Below are 12,710 nucleotides of genomic sequence, written 5' to 3'. Positions count from 1 at the left end.
AGTACAAGCAGCAAAAAACCAGACTTATATTTCATCTGATGCTTGCTTCATGTTTTCCAAAACTCAAGGAAATAAAACTTTAAAGATTGACTTTTCTTTTTAAAAAGAAATCTAAAAGAGGCTTATGTCTAACTTAAACCAAAATCAGGGGAGTATCGGCTACTTCTAGGAAAAAGGAAGACAGAAAAGTACTACTTACACTGCATTTTAAATTGTATGAGATTAGAGAATAAGGACTCTTTTGCTTATGTTATTTATATGTTTAATAACAGTAGCTGCCATTTATTGAGCACCTACTAAGTGCCTGGCATTGTATTAAGTACTTTACATGAAACGTGGTAGAATGATTAAAAGTGCATGTTTGGCATCACACTGCCTGAGTTTAAATGCTGACCATTTACTATTTGTGTGTTCTTGAGAAACCTACTGAACCTTTCTCTGTCTGTTCAGTTGAAACATGGAGATAATAATTGTATCGACATCATAGGATTGTTTGAGAACTAAAGGCGTAGCATACTGTAAGTACTCAATATATGTCAGCAATTATTATTATCTCATTTAAGGCATGCAGATAATTTAATGAGGCGCCCATATTTTCCCATTTTTTGGTGGCAATATGAAGCACGTAAGGTTAGGTTACTTGACCAGGGTTAACCACCTGGGTCAGGCTCCGCTCTGTTGAATTCTCAAGGCCTATACGTTTAATAACTACAATATACTATATTGCCAAATAACACTGGGCACCTCAAATCCTTTTTGCACTTGGGCAGAGTACAAACAGTTAAGTTGTATATGCCTGAAATTAGCAATGTAAGAGTCCTTGGGTTGTCATCACAGTTGCTAAATTCACTTCTGATGGACTCGTAGAGAATAACATTCCATCCCACAAGCATTTCCAGTTCATAATCTCAATCAATCATGGGAAGAACTTAAAAAACACAGTTATGTACATTTTGAAACCTAGCAGTTAAACAACAAAACACTCAGTGTATCTCTTTATAAAAGCCAATGTCTGTAGTTAATTCCCCTTTCCCTCCTTTTTTCTTGGTAGGTACAACTGATTCATATGGCTACAAGAGACAGATGTTGTTAGCCCTGTAAATTCACGCATGCTGTACGATCAGGTTTTGCAGTTAAGAAGTTGAGTTCATGAAGGTCAATCTGTATGGACTGGGGATATTTAGTTTATAGCCAGGATTATGTTTTTGACTACTTGGTACAATGCTGGGGTATGCTGTCAGAGCACAGAACATAATAAATAATAACCACAATAAATGTGCTAGGAAACTGGTATAGAAGTTGCCTAGATTGATGGATCTCATTTGCTACCCTCTATTATTCACCTCCAATGGAAATTACAATTTGCTTGTAAAGATCTCTCATTTATTTAACTTCAATCTTTAAAAAAAATTTTCTTTCCCTCTTAGTTATTTATATGTGTTTATCAAGTTTGTTTTTCTTTTTTAAAATAATATTCCTTTGAGGGGGAGTTAAAAGAGTCAGCTTTGCCTAGCAGCATGCCAAGTAGAAAAACCACTACCATCAATTTTCTTTCCAATAAAAGATGATGCTCAGTGGTAGACTTAAATTCCCATTCTAACCTCACTGGGTGTGGACGAGGTTCTCAAAGGCTACTAAATGGAGCAGGGTCTACACCAGGAAGGAAGGAATTTTTATTAGTAACAAGAGTGAAAATTAAACCATCATATATGGTGATAGCCAAATAGGGAGGAAAGAGAAGTGTAAAATCAAAACAAAAGGATTATTTAAGGGCACATCTCCATAAAGTGGAGGTGGGGTGGGTGGCTCTTTTCCAAATATGTCAAGGGGAAAAGAAATAGTCCATGAACTTCTCCTCTCCCAAATGCATGTACCTGAGGAGTTTGAGAACCATTTGGAAAAGGATTAAGAAGCAACTCAAGTAGTTACCTCATTCAATTTTTCTTAAACATTCTTTTTAAATGATTGACACAGCCCTTCAAGAATCTGCTGAAAATAACAAATCTTCTGCTTATAAAAATATGTGAGCACAAAATTTCATACAATTTCAGGATCCTTGAAACACATCCGTAGATCCAGGGACCCTGAGATTAAGAACCACATGAGCCTCAGGAGAATGCTTTATGCTTTATAGGGTATAGATCAGAACGCTGGCCAAGTTAAATCAGCACTCCTACTGCAATAGAACTGTTAAAGACACTGACCACTTTATATAGCTTTATAAACTTCTAAATGCTTTCTCATATATGAGTTATTTGATATATTAGCCTAAGAGTAGACATCTAGGTACTCAGCTCAATAGATTAGGTAATAAAAAGGGTAATACTGAATACCTAATCTGTGCCCTGCTGCTTACCAATGTCTGATATTCTATTAGGATTAGATTTTGTATAAATAAAATGTTCCCTTATGAAACATAAATACCCTTGGTTGGTGAACACTTAAGCGCTCAGCTTCTAATACCTTAGAATGAATATTTATCAGGTTTTTTTCCAACAAGAAACAAAATACTTAGATTTTTGAAGGTGTTAAGATAGACACCTAGATGAACAGCTCTCAAAATTTTATCTGAGGACCCTGGGGAGGTACATGACATCCTCTCTTTGCCAATTATCAATACATATCTTTGTGAATCTGGATTTTCTTCATATACTTCAACCAACACCACATATTGTAACCGACTGGATGCAGAAGCAGATATGAGAATCCAACTGTCTTCTATTAAGCCAGACATTAAGATTTACAAAGATGAAAACAATGCCACACATTTCACTGTTTTTTTTTTGGAAAATAGAGATAACCTGTAATGCATTTTTTTATTTTAAGTAAATTTACACATATTTTAAAATTGTTTTAATTTATAAATGATAAATATCAGTAGCTATGATTCACATAAACAAAAGCTCTTTGGAGTCCTCACCAAATTTTAAGTGTTTTTAAAGGGCCCCTGAGACCAAAAGGTTTGAGAACTCAATAAGTCTCAGAAGACAGGTCTGGGTGGATAAGCAAGTGCAAGGGTGAGAGGGTTGTGAATACAAGAGTCAAGGGACAGAGGACAGCAATGTGCCTCTTGTCTTGGGATTGGGGTTCCTTGACTGGTACTAAAAGCGGAGAGAGGAAGATGCCGTGCAGTCTCTCTTCATTTTGTTTGTGACCTGTTCTAAACACAGTGGTCATGGCAGCGCAATTTCTGGAAACAGATCTCAAGAATCAAGCAAGTAGAATCTCAAATCCTAAAATTAGTACAGACAACTGTTGATTGTTAAATGAAGTACACTGAAGCTCCTCCTTTTTCTCCAGCGAGGGTACAAAACATTTTTGGAGCTCTCGATTTTGTTTGTTTTGCCAAATGATACAAGATTTGTTATTATTGGGTTTTGCATTGTTTGTTAATAATTTTTTCACCGTTTGTAATACCATTTCCTGGGGGAAAAAATCTAAAAGGGGACAAATCGGTAGCGGATAGACGGAAAGACTAAATGTACCTTCAAAGAAATTCATCTTAAATTTTAATATTTACCTATTACGCACTAAGCATTGTGCTAGAGTACATTGCAGTAGAGAGGAAACAGCCTTGAATTTGGAATAAGAAAAACTGTTTCAAACTATTCATTTGTTACACTATCTTGGGTAATTTAACTTGTCTCGTTTTCTTATCTATAAAATATGGATAATAATATTTATCTCACAAGGTTGTTAGAGATGAAAAAGAGATAACCTATGCCAATCGGACAGCATAGTGCATTGTAGGTCTTCCTTGAATAGCCCGGAGAGTGCATGTAAAGGTCAATGATAATATAGTAGGGGAGATGAGACGTGTCGACAAACACTTTACAAATACAAGGCGGAAGATCTGACGTGCCAGTGTCACTACAATTGTATTTAGGAAGTGCTACGGAGAGGTAAGGGAAGGAGGAGTCACACTTCTTGGGATGGAGAAAGATGTTTAGAGAAATCACGGGTCGCTGAGTGAACCCCTCTCTCACTTCCCGACCCCCGAGGTGGCTCCAGCCCCCCCGGGGGATGTCAGAGCCACCTCCACGCCAGACTGGAAGTGCTCCGCACTCCAACCTTGTCCGGCTCATCGCGGGCACCTTGAGCGTGGGCGTCCAGCCCCAGCTCCTCAGCAGGCATTCACAGCGACCAGCGGCCGGGGTCTCGGCACTAACCTGCGCCCACCCACTCCGAGCTCCGCGCGGTTTAAGTGGAGGAAGGGAGGAAGGGGTAGGGGAGAGGAACTCCCAAGTTCCCAGCCTCCGAACACCCACTCTCCTCGCTCGCGCAGCCACTCTCCGCCACCCAACACGTCCTCATACAACCCGCAGGGGCAGCCCCGAGACCGCTGACTGCAGCGAAGCGCCGAAGCCGGCCCCCACTCCCCAGCCCGGGGGAACCCATCGACCCGCGTTCTCTCGCTCGCTCATCTATTGGCACTGCCTTGCTCCTCCGGCCTCTGTCACGGGGAAAGCGGCCCTGAGACTTAGAAAGTCCAGCGGAGCGCGGGGTGGGAACCAAGGCAGGCGGGCCAGGGGATTGCCGATCGCACGGATGGGCGCGGGTGCCGGCTAGCGCTGTCTGGCGGGTGGCGGCGCCGACTAGCCTATGCGGCGCGTGGCTGGAGCCGCGCGTCCGCCGCCCCCTCACCTCGTACCGGCGCTGGCTACCCCGGCTCCCGGGAGAGCCGTCCCGTGGAGGACTCTCGCGCCGCCCCGGGTGGGAGCCGGCGAGCTGCTGAGGGGGGGTCCGGAGGGAGGCAGAAAGAAGGAGGGAGCGCGCGCGGGCGGCGGCGGCGACGGCGGCCCCTCCCCCTCCCGCCGCCGCGGAGAGCGCAGGGAGCAGCCGGGGGCTCGGTGGCGGCGGCGTCTGGCCCCAGCTCCTCCTCCGCCTCCGCCTCCACCTCCGCCTCCTCCATCTCCTTCTCGCTCGCTCCATCTGCCGTGGTTATGGCCCGTCGCTGGAGCACAAAAGAGTCTCCGCGGTGGAGGTCTGCGCTGGTCTTGCTTTTCTTCGCCGGGGTGTACGGTAAGTGTCCTGGACCTCGCGCCCCGCTGACTGAACAAAGCTGGGGCGACCCCGGGCCCCGAGGCCTCCAGGACAGGGGGCTCCCCGAGGAACCGGCAGAGACCCCGGCCGCCGGCGGGACAAAGACCCGGCGAGGGATGGATGTAGCGGAGGGGGTGTCCACACACGAAGATGCTTTGATCCATTCGTCTGTCTCCAGACCCTCGGGGTTTTGGTGGGTGTTTGGGCGTCCCGGACCCGGGGAGCCCCCTGGGAGCTAGAGGGTGGCGGATGGACTTCCCGACCTGGGCTGGAGGGCCACGGTGGCCGGCTGGTTCCTCGGGGACTCGTAGCCCCTTGAATAACACACACACACAAAGATGTAGGACTGTGGGAGAAAGAAAGGGAGGTCGCCCCCCCGCCGCTGGCCGGGACCGTCCTGCCACCCCCAACCCCCCCACCCTGGGCCAGGAAGTTCACTCCTCAGTGGAATTCACACCGCACCGATCCCTCACCTTCCCCACTCCCTGGCAAAGCAGCCCGCTATTTTCTTCCCATCCTTGCACTTCGGGGGCTCTGCTGATCTCGGGCATGCAGGATCCTGCCCCTTGCTCTGGAGCAGCACGCGGGAGAAGGCCAGAAAATAGTTTCCAGCCCCACCTCAGTCTCTCCCTCTCAGGGCGTACATGTCTGCCCTGACTCCCAGTTCGTTTGGCATTTCATCCATCATTGTCCGCTAATGTTGTCACTGTTGCTTTATTCCAGTCTGTGGGATGTATTACATATATTCCTTTGAGGTTAAGAGAAGGCTGAGGCTATGAGTAAGGACCAAGCTTTACGTAGTACACAGGGGTCAGAACAAGAGCTAAACGGAATTAATTGGAAAGAACATTCATTGCTTGAGAGACTTGAGTTCCACTTCTGGCTTGACTGTTTTTAGTCATCAGTTAAAAACATTGTATAGTTGTTTCAGAGAACACAGTTAACCTTTACTTTTGGGAGTGGTGCTTTGATTTCTTCAGAAGAAAATAATTAGAAGTTATCATTCTTTGGTAAATTTTACTTCTGAAAAGTCTAAGTCATTTGCCACAAACACTTAATTCCACTAATGGTGGTGGGGATGAAGTTCAGTCAACATGTAATTTACGAGCAAGTATTATCTCTTTTGAAAGCATTTATCTATGGAATTGAATGTCACAGTAACTTTTAAAACCTGAGAAATTACACGAAATGAAGAATTTAATGAACTGAGATTGACATTTACTGCCAACCAAGAAATAGTAGTTTTTCTGTGTGGTTCAGAATGTATTGCTCCCTGACCTGATTAATATATTTTTATTTTTGTTTGGGAGGAGTTGGTCCACATTTGATGTGGTAATTGCCAGTGGTGTGCTTATTTGAACAGAAAACCCAGTGCATGACTTCTGATTGTTAGTTGCATCAAGTGGCTGTGATCCCTACTTGCTTGGTGACTTGTGGGTTTGGGTCTGCACCAGAGATCAATAAGCTATTATGTGTTTCTTCTAGCCTGAAGGTGGGTGTAGCTCTGCTCTAGGTTTGGTGTAATGGCCCAGGAGAGAGCAGAAAGCTAGAGGCATCTTTAATCTAGGGTGATTAAGAGTGTCCAGCTTTGTCCTCTACTATAATCAGAGTTGAGTCTTAGTGATGTGTGATCAGATTGGATAAATGAACAGGTTCTTTTAGCTCTGCTTTCATTAAGAGCTATGTCATTAGTGTTTGAACTAAAATTCTTTTTGCCTCTAGGGATAAGAGGCTGTGAACCCCCGAATTTGTGTTGGTGCATCCTTTTGTACTTGTACACAAAATGACTTTCTGGTAGATGTTTATCAGATATTTATGTTTTGGGAATTTGTGTTTAGTGAGGAATTGTTAGTAGGCAAATACTGAAGCTCCTTTTTCCAACAGTGTGGGGTCACGTTATAAAACTAGCAAGTGATTATGCTAAGGGTTGATATCTCAAGCCACACAGCAAGTTTTAAAGTATAAAGAAAACAGAGGTAGTGAGCCAGGCGGGACACTAAACTGTGAGCAGAGATTAAAGGAACCCTTCGCTCTGCATTTGGGGAAATTCTCTTTATTGCTGCACTTTTTGTCCTCTTCTGTCCTGTGTGGATTTATATTAGAGAAGAAGCAGCTATAATAATAGTGTGTGTGTGTGGCGGGGGTGTGTGTGCTTTCATAACAATAGTGGGGTTGTTTTACTTGAATATGCAGTAGTTGTGATGAGTGGATGCATCCTGAGAAGTACCCATCACCTGTTCTGAGCCTTTAGAAAAAATATACACTGTAATTTATGAAACTGTCCCTTATACAGCAAAATGTGTGTTTTTTTCAAAGTGGCTTCAAAAATAATGAGAAACCTCTGTTAATGCAACTGAATATTCAGAGTAACCCTTAACTTAGACCCAGTGAAAAAAATGCAGGTTGATTGGCTGATATTTGGGCAGTTCCAATACCAACTCTTCACAGAGTGACTCTTTCTTATCTATTAAACTGTAATATTAAATGGCTCCAGGTTGTGCCTTGAATCTTTGAAACATTTCAAATACCTTAAAAGTAATCTTTTAATTTGGTGCTTAGTTTCTTCACATGACCATTTTAGTGGACTGTGTGACTAATAAATGTGACTGTTTTAGTGGAATAGTATGACTGTTATACTTCCAAGTTACTTTTCTGAATGCCAAAGCCTTATTTGAAACTCTAGATTATGATATGGAATACAGTTAATGTTTTCTAGGAGTAGTTGTTCAAAGACCAACAATTATCTTTCAGGAGCTGCTGTAGCTTAACTGCACCGAATGTTCCTGAGAGTTAGGAGAAGGTAAAGGTTGACCTCTGCCATTGGAAGTGTGAAGGGATAAGAACAGTTAGTGGGGGCAGCTGTGACCTTGCTGGCATGTGTTAGGCCTGCTGTAAGAGGAGAAGGTGCTTCTTCATATCTCACACGGGGATATCTGGCTGTTAAAATGTGTGGAGGTTTTCCAAACCGTCTCCTCGTCAATAGAAGCTGTTAGTCTTGCTCACCTCCCAAGCCATAATTTGATAATTATGGCAGTTCCATTGCTTTATCCTTTTCCGCTCTGTTTGTCTCCCAAATCAGTGTTTTCTAATCTTTTTTATTTTTATTTATTTATTTTGCGGTACGCTGGCCTCTCACTGCTGTGGCCTCTCCCGTTGCGGAGCACAGGCTCCGGACGGACGCGCAGGCTCAGCGGCCATGGCCCATGGGCCTAGCCGCTCCGCGGCATGTGGGATCTTCCCGGACCAGGGGCACGAACCCGTGTCCCCTGAATCGACAGCCGGCCTCTCAACCACTGCGCCACCAGGGAAGCCCTCAAATCTTTTTTAGAAGATTAAGATACCTAAAATACATTTTATATTACTCCCAGTATACAGAACAAAACAAAATTCATGAAATAATCCTTGCTGGTACTACCTGTGATGTACTCTGATGTTTTCTAACCTATTTCACCTGCCTTCTCTCCTGCTTCCTTTCTTCGTGTACTGGTTTGGACTCAATAAAGTAATTTTGGACCCACTTATAGAATACAATTATTAGTTTGGAAAAGCACTGCCCTAGATGAAGCCTTAAAATGTAATTTTAAATGTTTGTTGTATTTGTATATCATTTTACAGCAGCCTTGAAGAGTTGTAGGTGGTAAAGTCTTCGGTTACTTGCTGCTAGAGCTTTTGGGAGCAGTAAGAACTCTCCCTGACATGTAGTGACTGAACTTATGACAAAAATGTATCTTTAAAGTGGTTTTCAGCTTATTATAGTCAAAAATTCTTTCTGTACACACTGCTGTTCTAGATGTTGTGGGAGCATAGCATATTCTTTTTACTCTGGTATCTTATGTCTAATGAGTGTGTCTTTCTCTGTGAATTTTATGGAACTTTCAGCAGGATTTTATAAATTTCCAGTTTAAGGATAGGCTAGAAGTTCCAATTTTAGAAAGGTTGTAGAAATAACTAGAACATGAGAAAAAAAATCTAAACCAGATTCCAATTACTTCTAAAAAAGTCAGCCTTGATTACATAAAATATGTTGAGTAAAACTGAATTAATTGCTTAATATAAACCCTTCCTTGGGTTTAGAATCTAAATTATATCCATATCGTAGGGAGAATGTAAAGGTATGCAGCACATTCCACAAAATTCTAGGTGGTTACCAGGCAGAAAGTATTAAATGACCACTCTCAGAGGGGTACCTGTGTTCCAGGGAGAGTGTGGAGGAGATCTGAATGATGTATGGTAAATGATTTAGAACGTTCCTAGAAAGTATAATCTCTGAAGAAAACATAAAAATGATGTCAGGCTGAAAAGTGAGCAGCAGTTTAAAAAAATGTTTGGGAAAAAAGGACTTAATTTTTGTGGTTAGAAAATTTAAAGCTTATCAAGAAATTAAGGCAACAATGAGAACTTTTTGTTTTTCTGATGTGAGGAGTTTTTGTATTTGGAGGGTTTTTGTTGTGTTTTTTTTACATCTTATCAATGAAATTACAGTTTAAAGAATGAAAGGTAAAAAGGAGGTAAATACCTTTAATATAGGTGAGATGTATGTAGATTTAAGCAAATAGAAAATGTTTTATTTCAGAATTTCGGAATGAGTACTAATCCTGTTCCTGCTACAGGTCTTTATAGGTAAATGACGGTTGTTCTAAACTTAGGAATTGAGGTTGAATTAATGATTTCTAATTTCTCAGGTTATCTTTCCCTCCCATTTCTTGGTTTCTCTTCATTTTCTCCTCACTCCACCCTGTCCTTTGTGGGAGAGGTGAGTAAGATGTATACTACTTATTCTCCATTTTCTAAGGTGTAGGATTGGATTAGATCCTACAAATACAAGTTACCAATTTGTTCAGATGCATGTCATTAGTCCTTTTAAGTAGATGCAACAGTAGATGTGTATATAGATAGATAGGTCTGTCTGTCTGTCTATCTATCTCTAGTTTCAATATGAAATTAGCTTAGGGAATTCTCTCTAAACTATAGAAGGAAGGGAAGGAAACTAACATTTACTCAATTAAGTTCAGATACTGTGGTTGGTCTTCATTCATAGTCTGTTAATATTCATTAGGTCTTATTTAGAAATCCTACAAGGTATTTATTCCTTTTTTTATGGAAGAGAAAAATTGAAGCTCAGAGAAGTTGTCACTTATCTAAGATCAAAGCACTAGGAAGTAGTACAGCCAGGACCACAACCTAATCCTGTCTGTCTCTTCACTCTTTCATTCATTTAGCAAATATTTGTCGAGCGCTTGCTTACGTCTGGCACTATGTAAGGCACGACAGCCTGGTGGAGGTGGTTTCTGCCCTCCTGAAGCTTCCAGTCTAGTGAATAACTTGTAGTAAGTGCTTTAACAAAAAACAAACAGGAGACAGCAATAGTGAATACCAGGCACAGAGTAGTTAGAGGAAACCTTCCTTGTAGAGGAGGATGAAAGACCTGAAGGACAGCTAAGCATGTTACGACTGGGATAAGAGAGCCTTGCACATGGGAGCAACATGTGAAAGACCCAGAATTAGGAAAAAGCTGATGTGGAAGAGCTGGTGTGTTGCAGGTAAACAAATAAAATCAGTAGCCAGAGCACAGTGGTCATAAGAGTGACAAGGTGAGGCTAGAATCTTAGGCAGGGACTCAGGGCTTTGGAAACTGTGGTAAAGAGTTTGGGTTTAAGTGTAATTGTCGACACAGTTTAAATGCTGTAGTGTGATCTTTGTTTTGAAACAGTCGCTTTTGCCCCTGTGTGGATTGTTGAGAAGTAGGCAAGAGCAGAGGTGGGATGATAGGTTTCGGCTGTAATGCAGGTGAGAGACACTGAGGTGGCAGCAGTGGAGGTGGAAAGAAGAGTATGGATTGCCCCTTTGATAGGGAAGGAAGGGGCGCTCCTCTCTCGTCACAAGAGGTTAAGGAGGAAAATATTAGTTCAAGTGGACTTAGGTCTGTAGGTTTTGTAGTAGGATGATGGAGAATTCTCAAAGTGATATAAGATCATCAGGTGAGAGTGAAGAAAGGGCTGAGAGGTTGCGGGTGATTTCTGTTTTCATAATACAGTAAATCAGTTTAGACCCTTAGGAAGTTAAGTTTCTGTTTATTTTAATCTAGAAAAGAGAAGGTTAAGAATACTCGGTTCAAGAAGGGATATTGTGTGTGAATAGTTGTATAGCATATGACACTAAGGAGTGGGGATTTAAGTTACAAGGGGGGAGGCTTAAGAACTCAGTGGAGAGCTCAGTTCTAAGGACTGTTCATTTTTGTGGATGAAATAAGTACAGAACAAAACTTTCTACAGTGTTTTAAGAGTATTTAAGGCAAAAAGGAAAGGGTGGAATAAAAGTTAGATTTCAAGGACTTTTTGCCCAAGTTAAACACTTTCTACTAAGTGATCAATTAAAGATTGCTCTATGTCTTAGAAGAGTAAAGAATGCATTGGCGGGGTTTCCCTGGTGGCGCAGTGGTTGAGGGTCCGCCTGCCGATGCAGGGGACACAGGTTCATGCCCCGGTCCGGGAGGATCCCACATGCCGCGGAGCGGCTGGGCCTGTGAGCCATGGCTGCTGGGCCTGCGCGTCCGGAGCCTGTGCTCTGCAACGGGAGAGGCCACAGCAGTGAGAGGCCCGCGTACCGCAAAAAAAAAAAAGAATGCATTGGCAGATTAGAGAACTTCAAACATTTTTGGAAAAATAAAGTGACCTTTTACCTTTCTTCCCTGGATTGAATAGTTTATTTACAGAATATATAACTTTAGAAGGTCCCAAAACTTCAAAGTAAATGAAGCCAACTGAACAGTTTTCTAGTTCTCTCGAATACTTTGTAACTCACTGCCCTGCCCTGCTAGTATCAGTTTGGTGAAGAAGTGAAATCGTTTTACATTCATGTTTTTACCATTGAATGAGAGTAACTTCATACTTACCTTTAATTCACTTGAACTTCAGTTTTTAGAGATGGGATTTGGTGTTAATCTTTTCATATCGAGGTTAAATGGAGCACAGTGGGATGTGTCGTAGTTGGAATTTACCTTTCAGATGTAATTATCTGACTTAATTTCATTGATTGTTAAAGTATCTTATAGGTTTGAATAAGTTGGAGAAGACATGAATCTTTTATCTGGCATATTCTGAAATAGAATTCAGTTTCTTGGAATTATTATTGCCTGTTCTAGTGATACTAAAATCTTTTACCAAGAGTTAGAATACAGAACTCCTTTACAAAAAGGTGCTTTTCTTAAGTCCTCAAAATAACTCTGAGGTAGGTATTATTAGAAGAAACTGAAGCTTTGAGAGTAGTGATTTTGCCTAAGGTTTGCGTCTCTCTGCTGCTGTTCTCTTCATGTAAAGGCTCATTAGTTTTTAATTTGTGTTATTGTAACAGCCCCAACTTGACTCTAGTCCTGATTCACTCACATCACACAGAGGAGCAGCAGAGTGACTCTTCTAAAGTGAGGATATGATTATGTAACTTTCTTGCTTAAAACCAATAGTTCCCTATTCTTAAAATAGAAGCATCACTAGGCCCTTCACGATGTAGCTAGTTTTTCCCTTTCTTGTCTCTTGTCACTCCCTCCACCGTGCCCTTCCCCTCCACCGTGTTTGTGCCATACTGAACACGTTTCTCTTGTCTCCTGGCCTTTGCACACACTGTTCTCCCTGCCTGGTTTTACCTTCCTCCACCACTTTCTTCACTAGGCT

The 12,710-nt window shown here is 42.1% G+C and overlaps 1 protein-coding gene across 2 annotated transcripts in view; it reads left to right on the top strand.

The window, feature by feature from the left end:
• The first annotated feature begins 4,842 nt into the window (after positions 1–4,842).
• Positions 4,843–12,710, top strand: part of LRP12 (LDL receptor related protein 12) — an 86,023-nt gene continuing 78,155 nt past the window's right edge. For both annotated transcript variants that reach the window (XM_060128150.1, XM_060128149.1), the window contains exon 1: positions 4,843–5,022. In XM_060128150.1, the coding sequence (XP_059984133.1) occupies positions 4,944–5,022 (79 nt within the window). In that variant the 5' untranslated portion in view covers positions 4,843–4,943. The remainder of the gene's footprint in view (positions 5,023–12,710) is intronic.

This window comes from Lagenorhynchus albirostris, chromosome 17 (assembly GCF_949774975.1).
Source record: "Lagenorhynchus albirostris chromosome 17, mLagAlb1.1, whole genome shotgun sequence".
NCBI classification, from domain to species: Eukaryota; Metazoa; Chordata; class Mammalia; order Artiodactyla; family Delphinidae; genus Lagenorhynchus; species Lagenorhynchus albirostris.
This window is presented reverse-complemented; position numbering and strand designations above follow the sequence as displayed.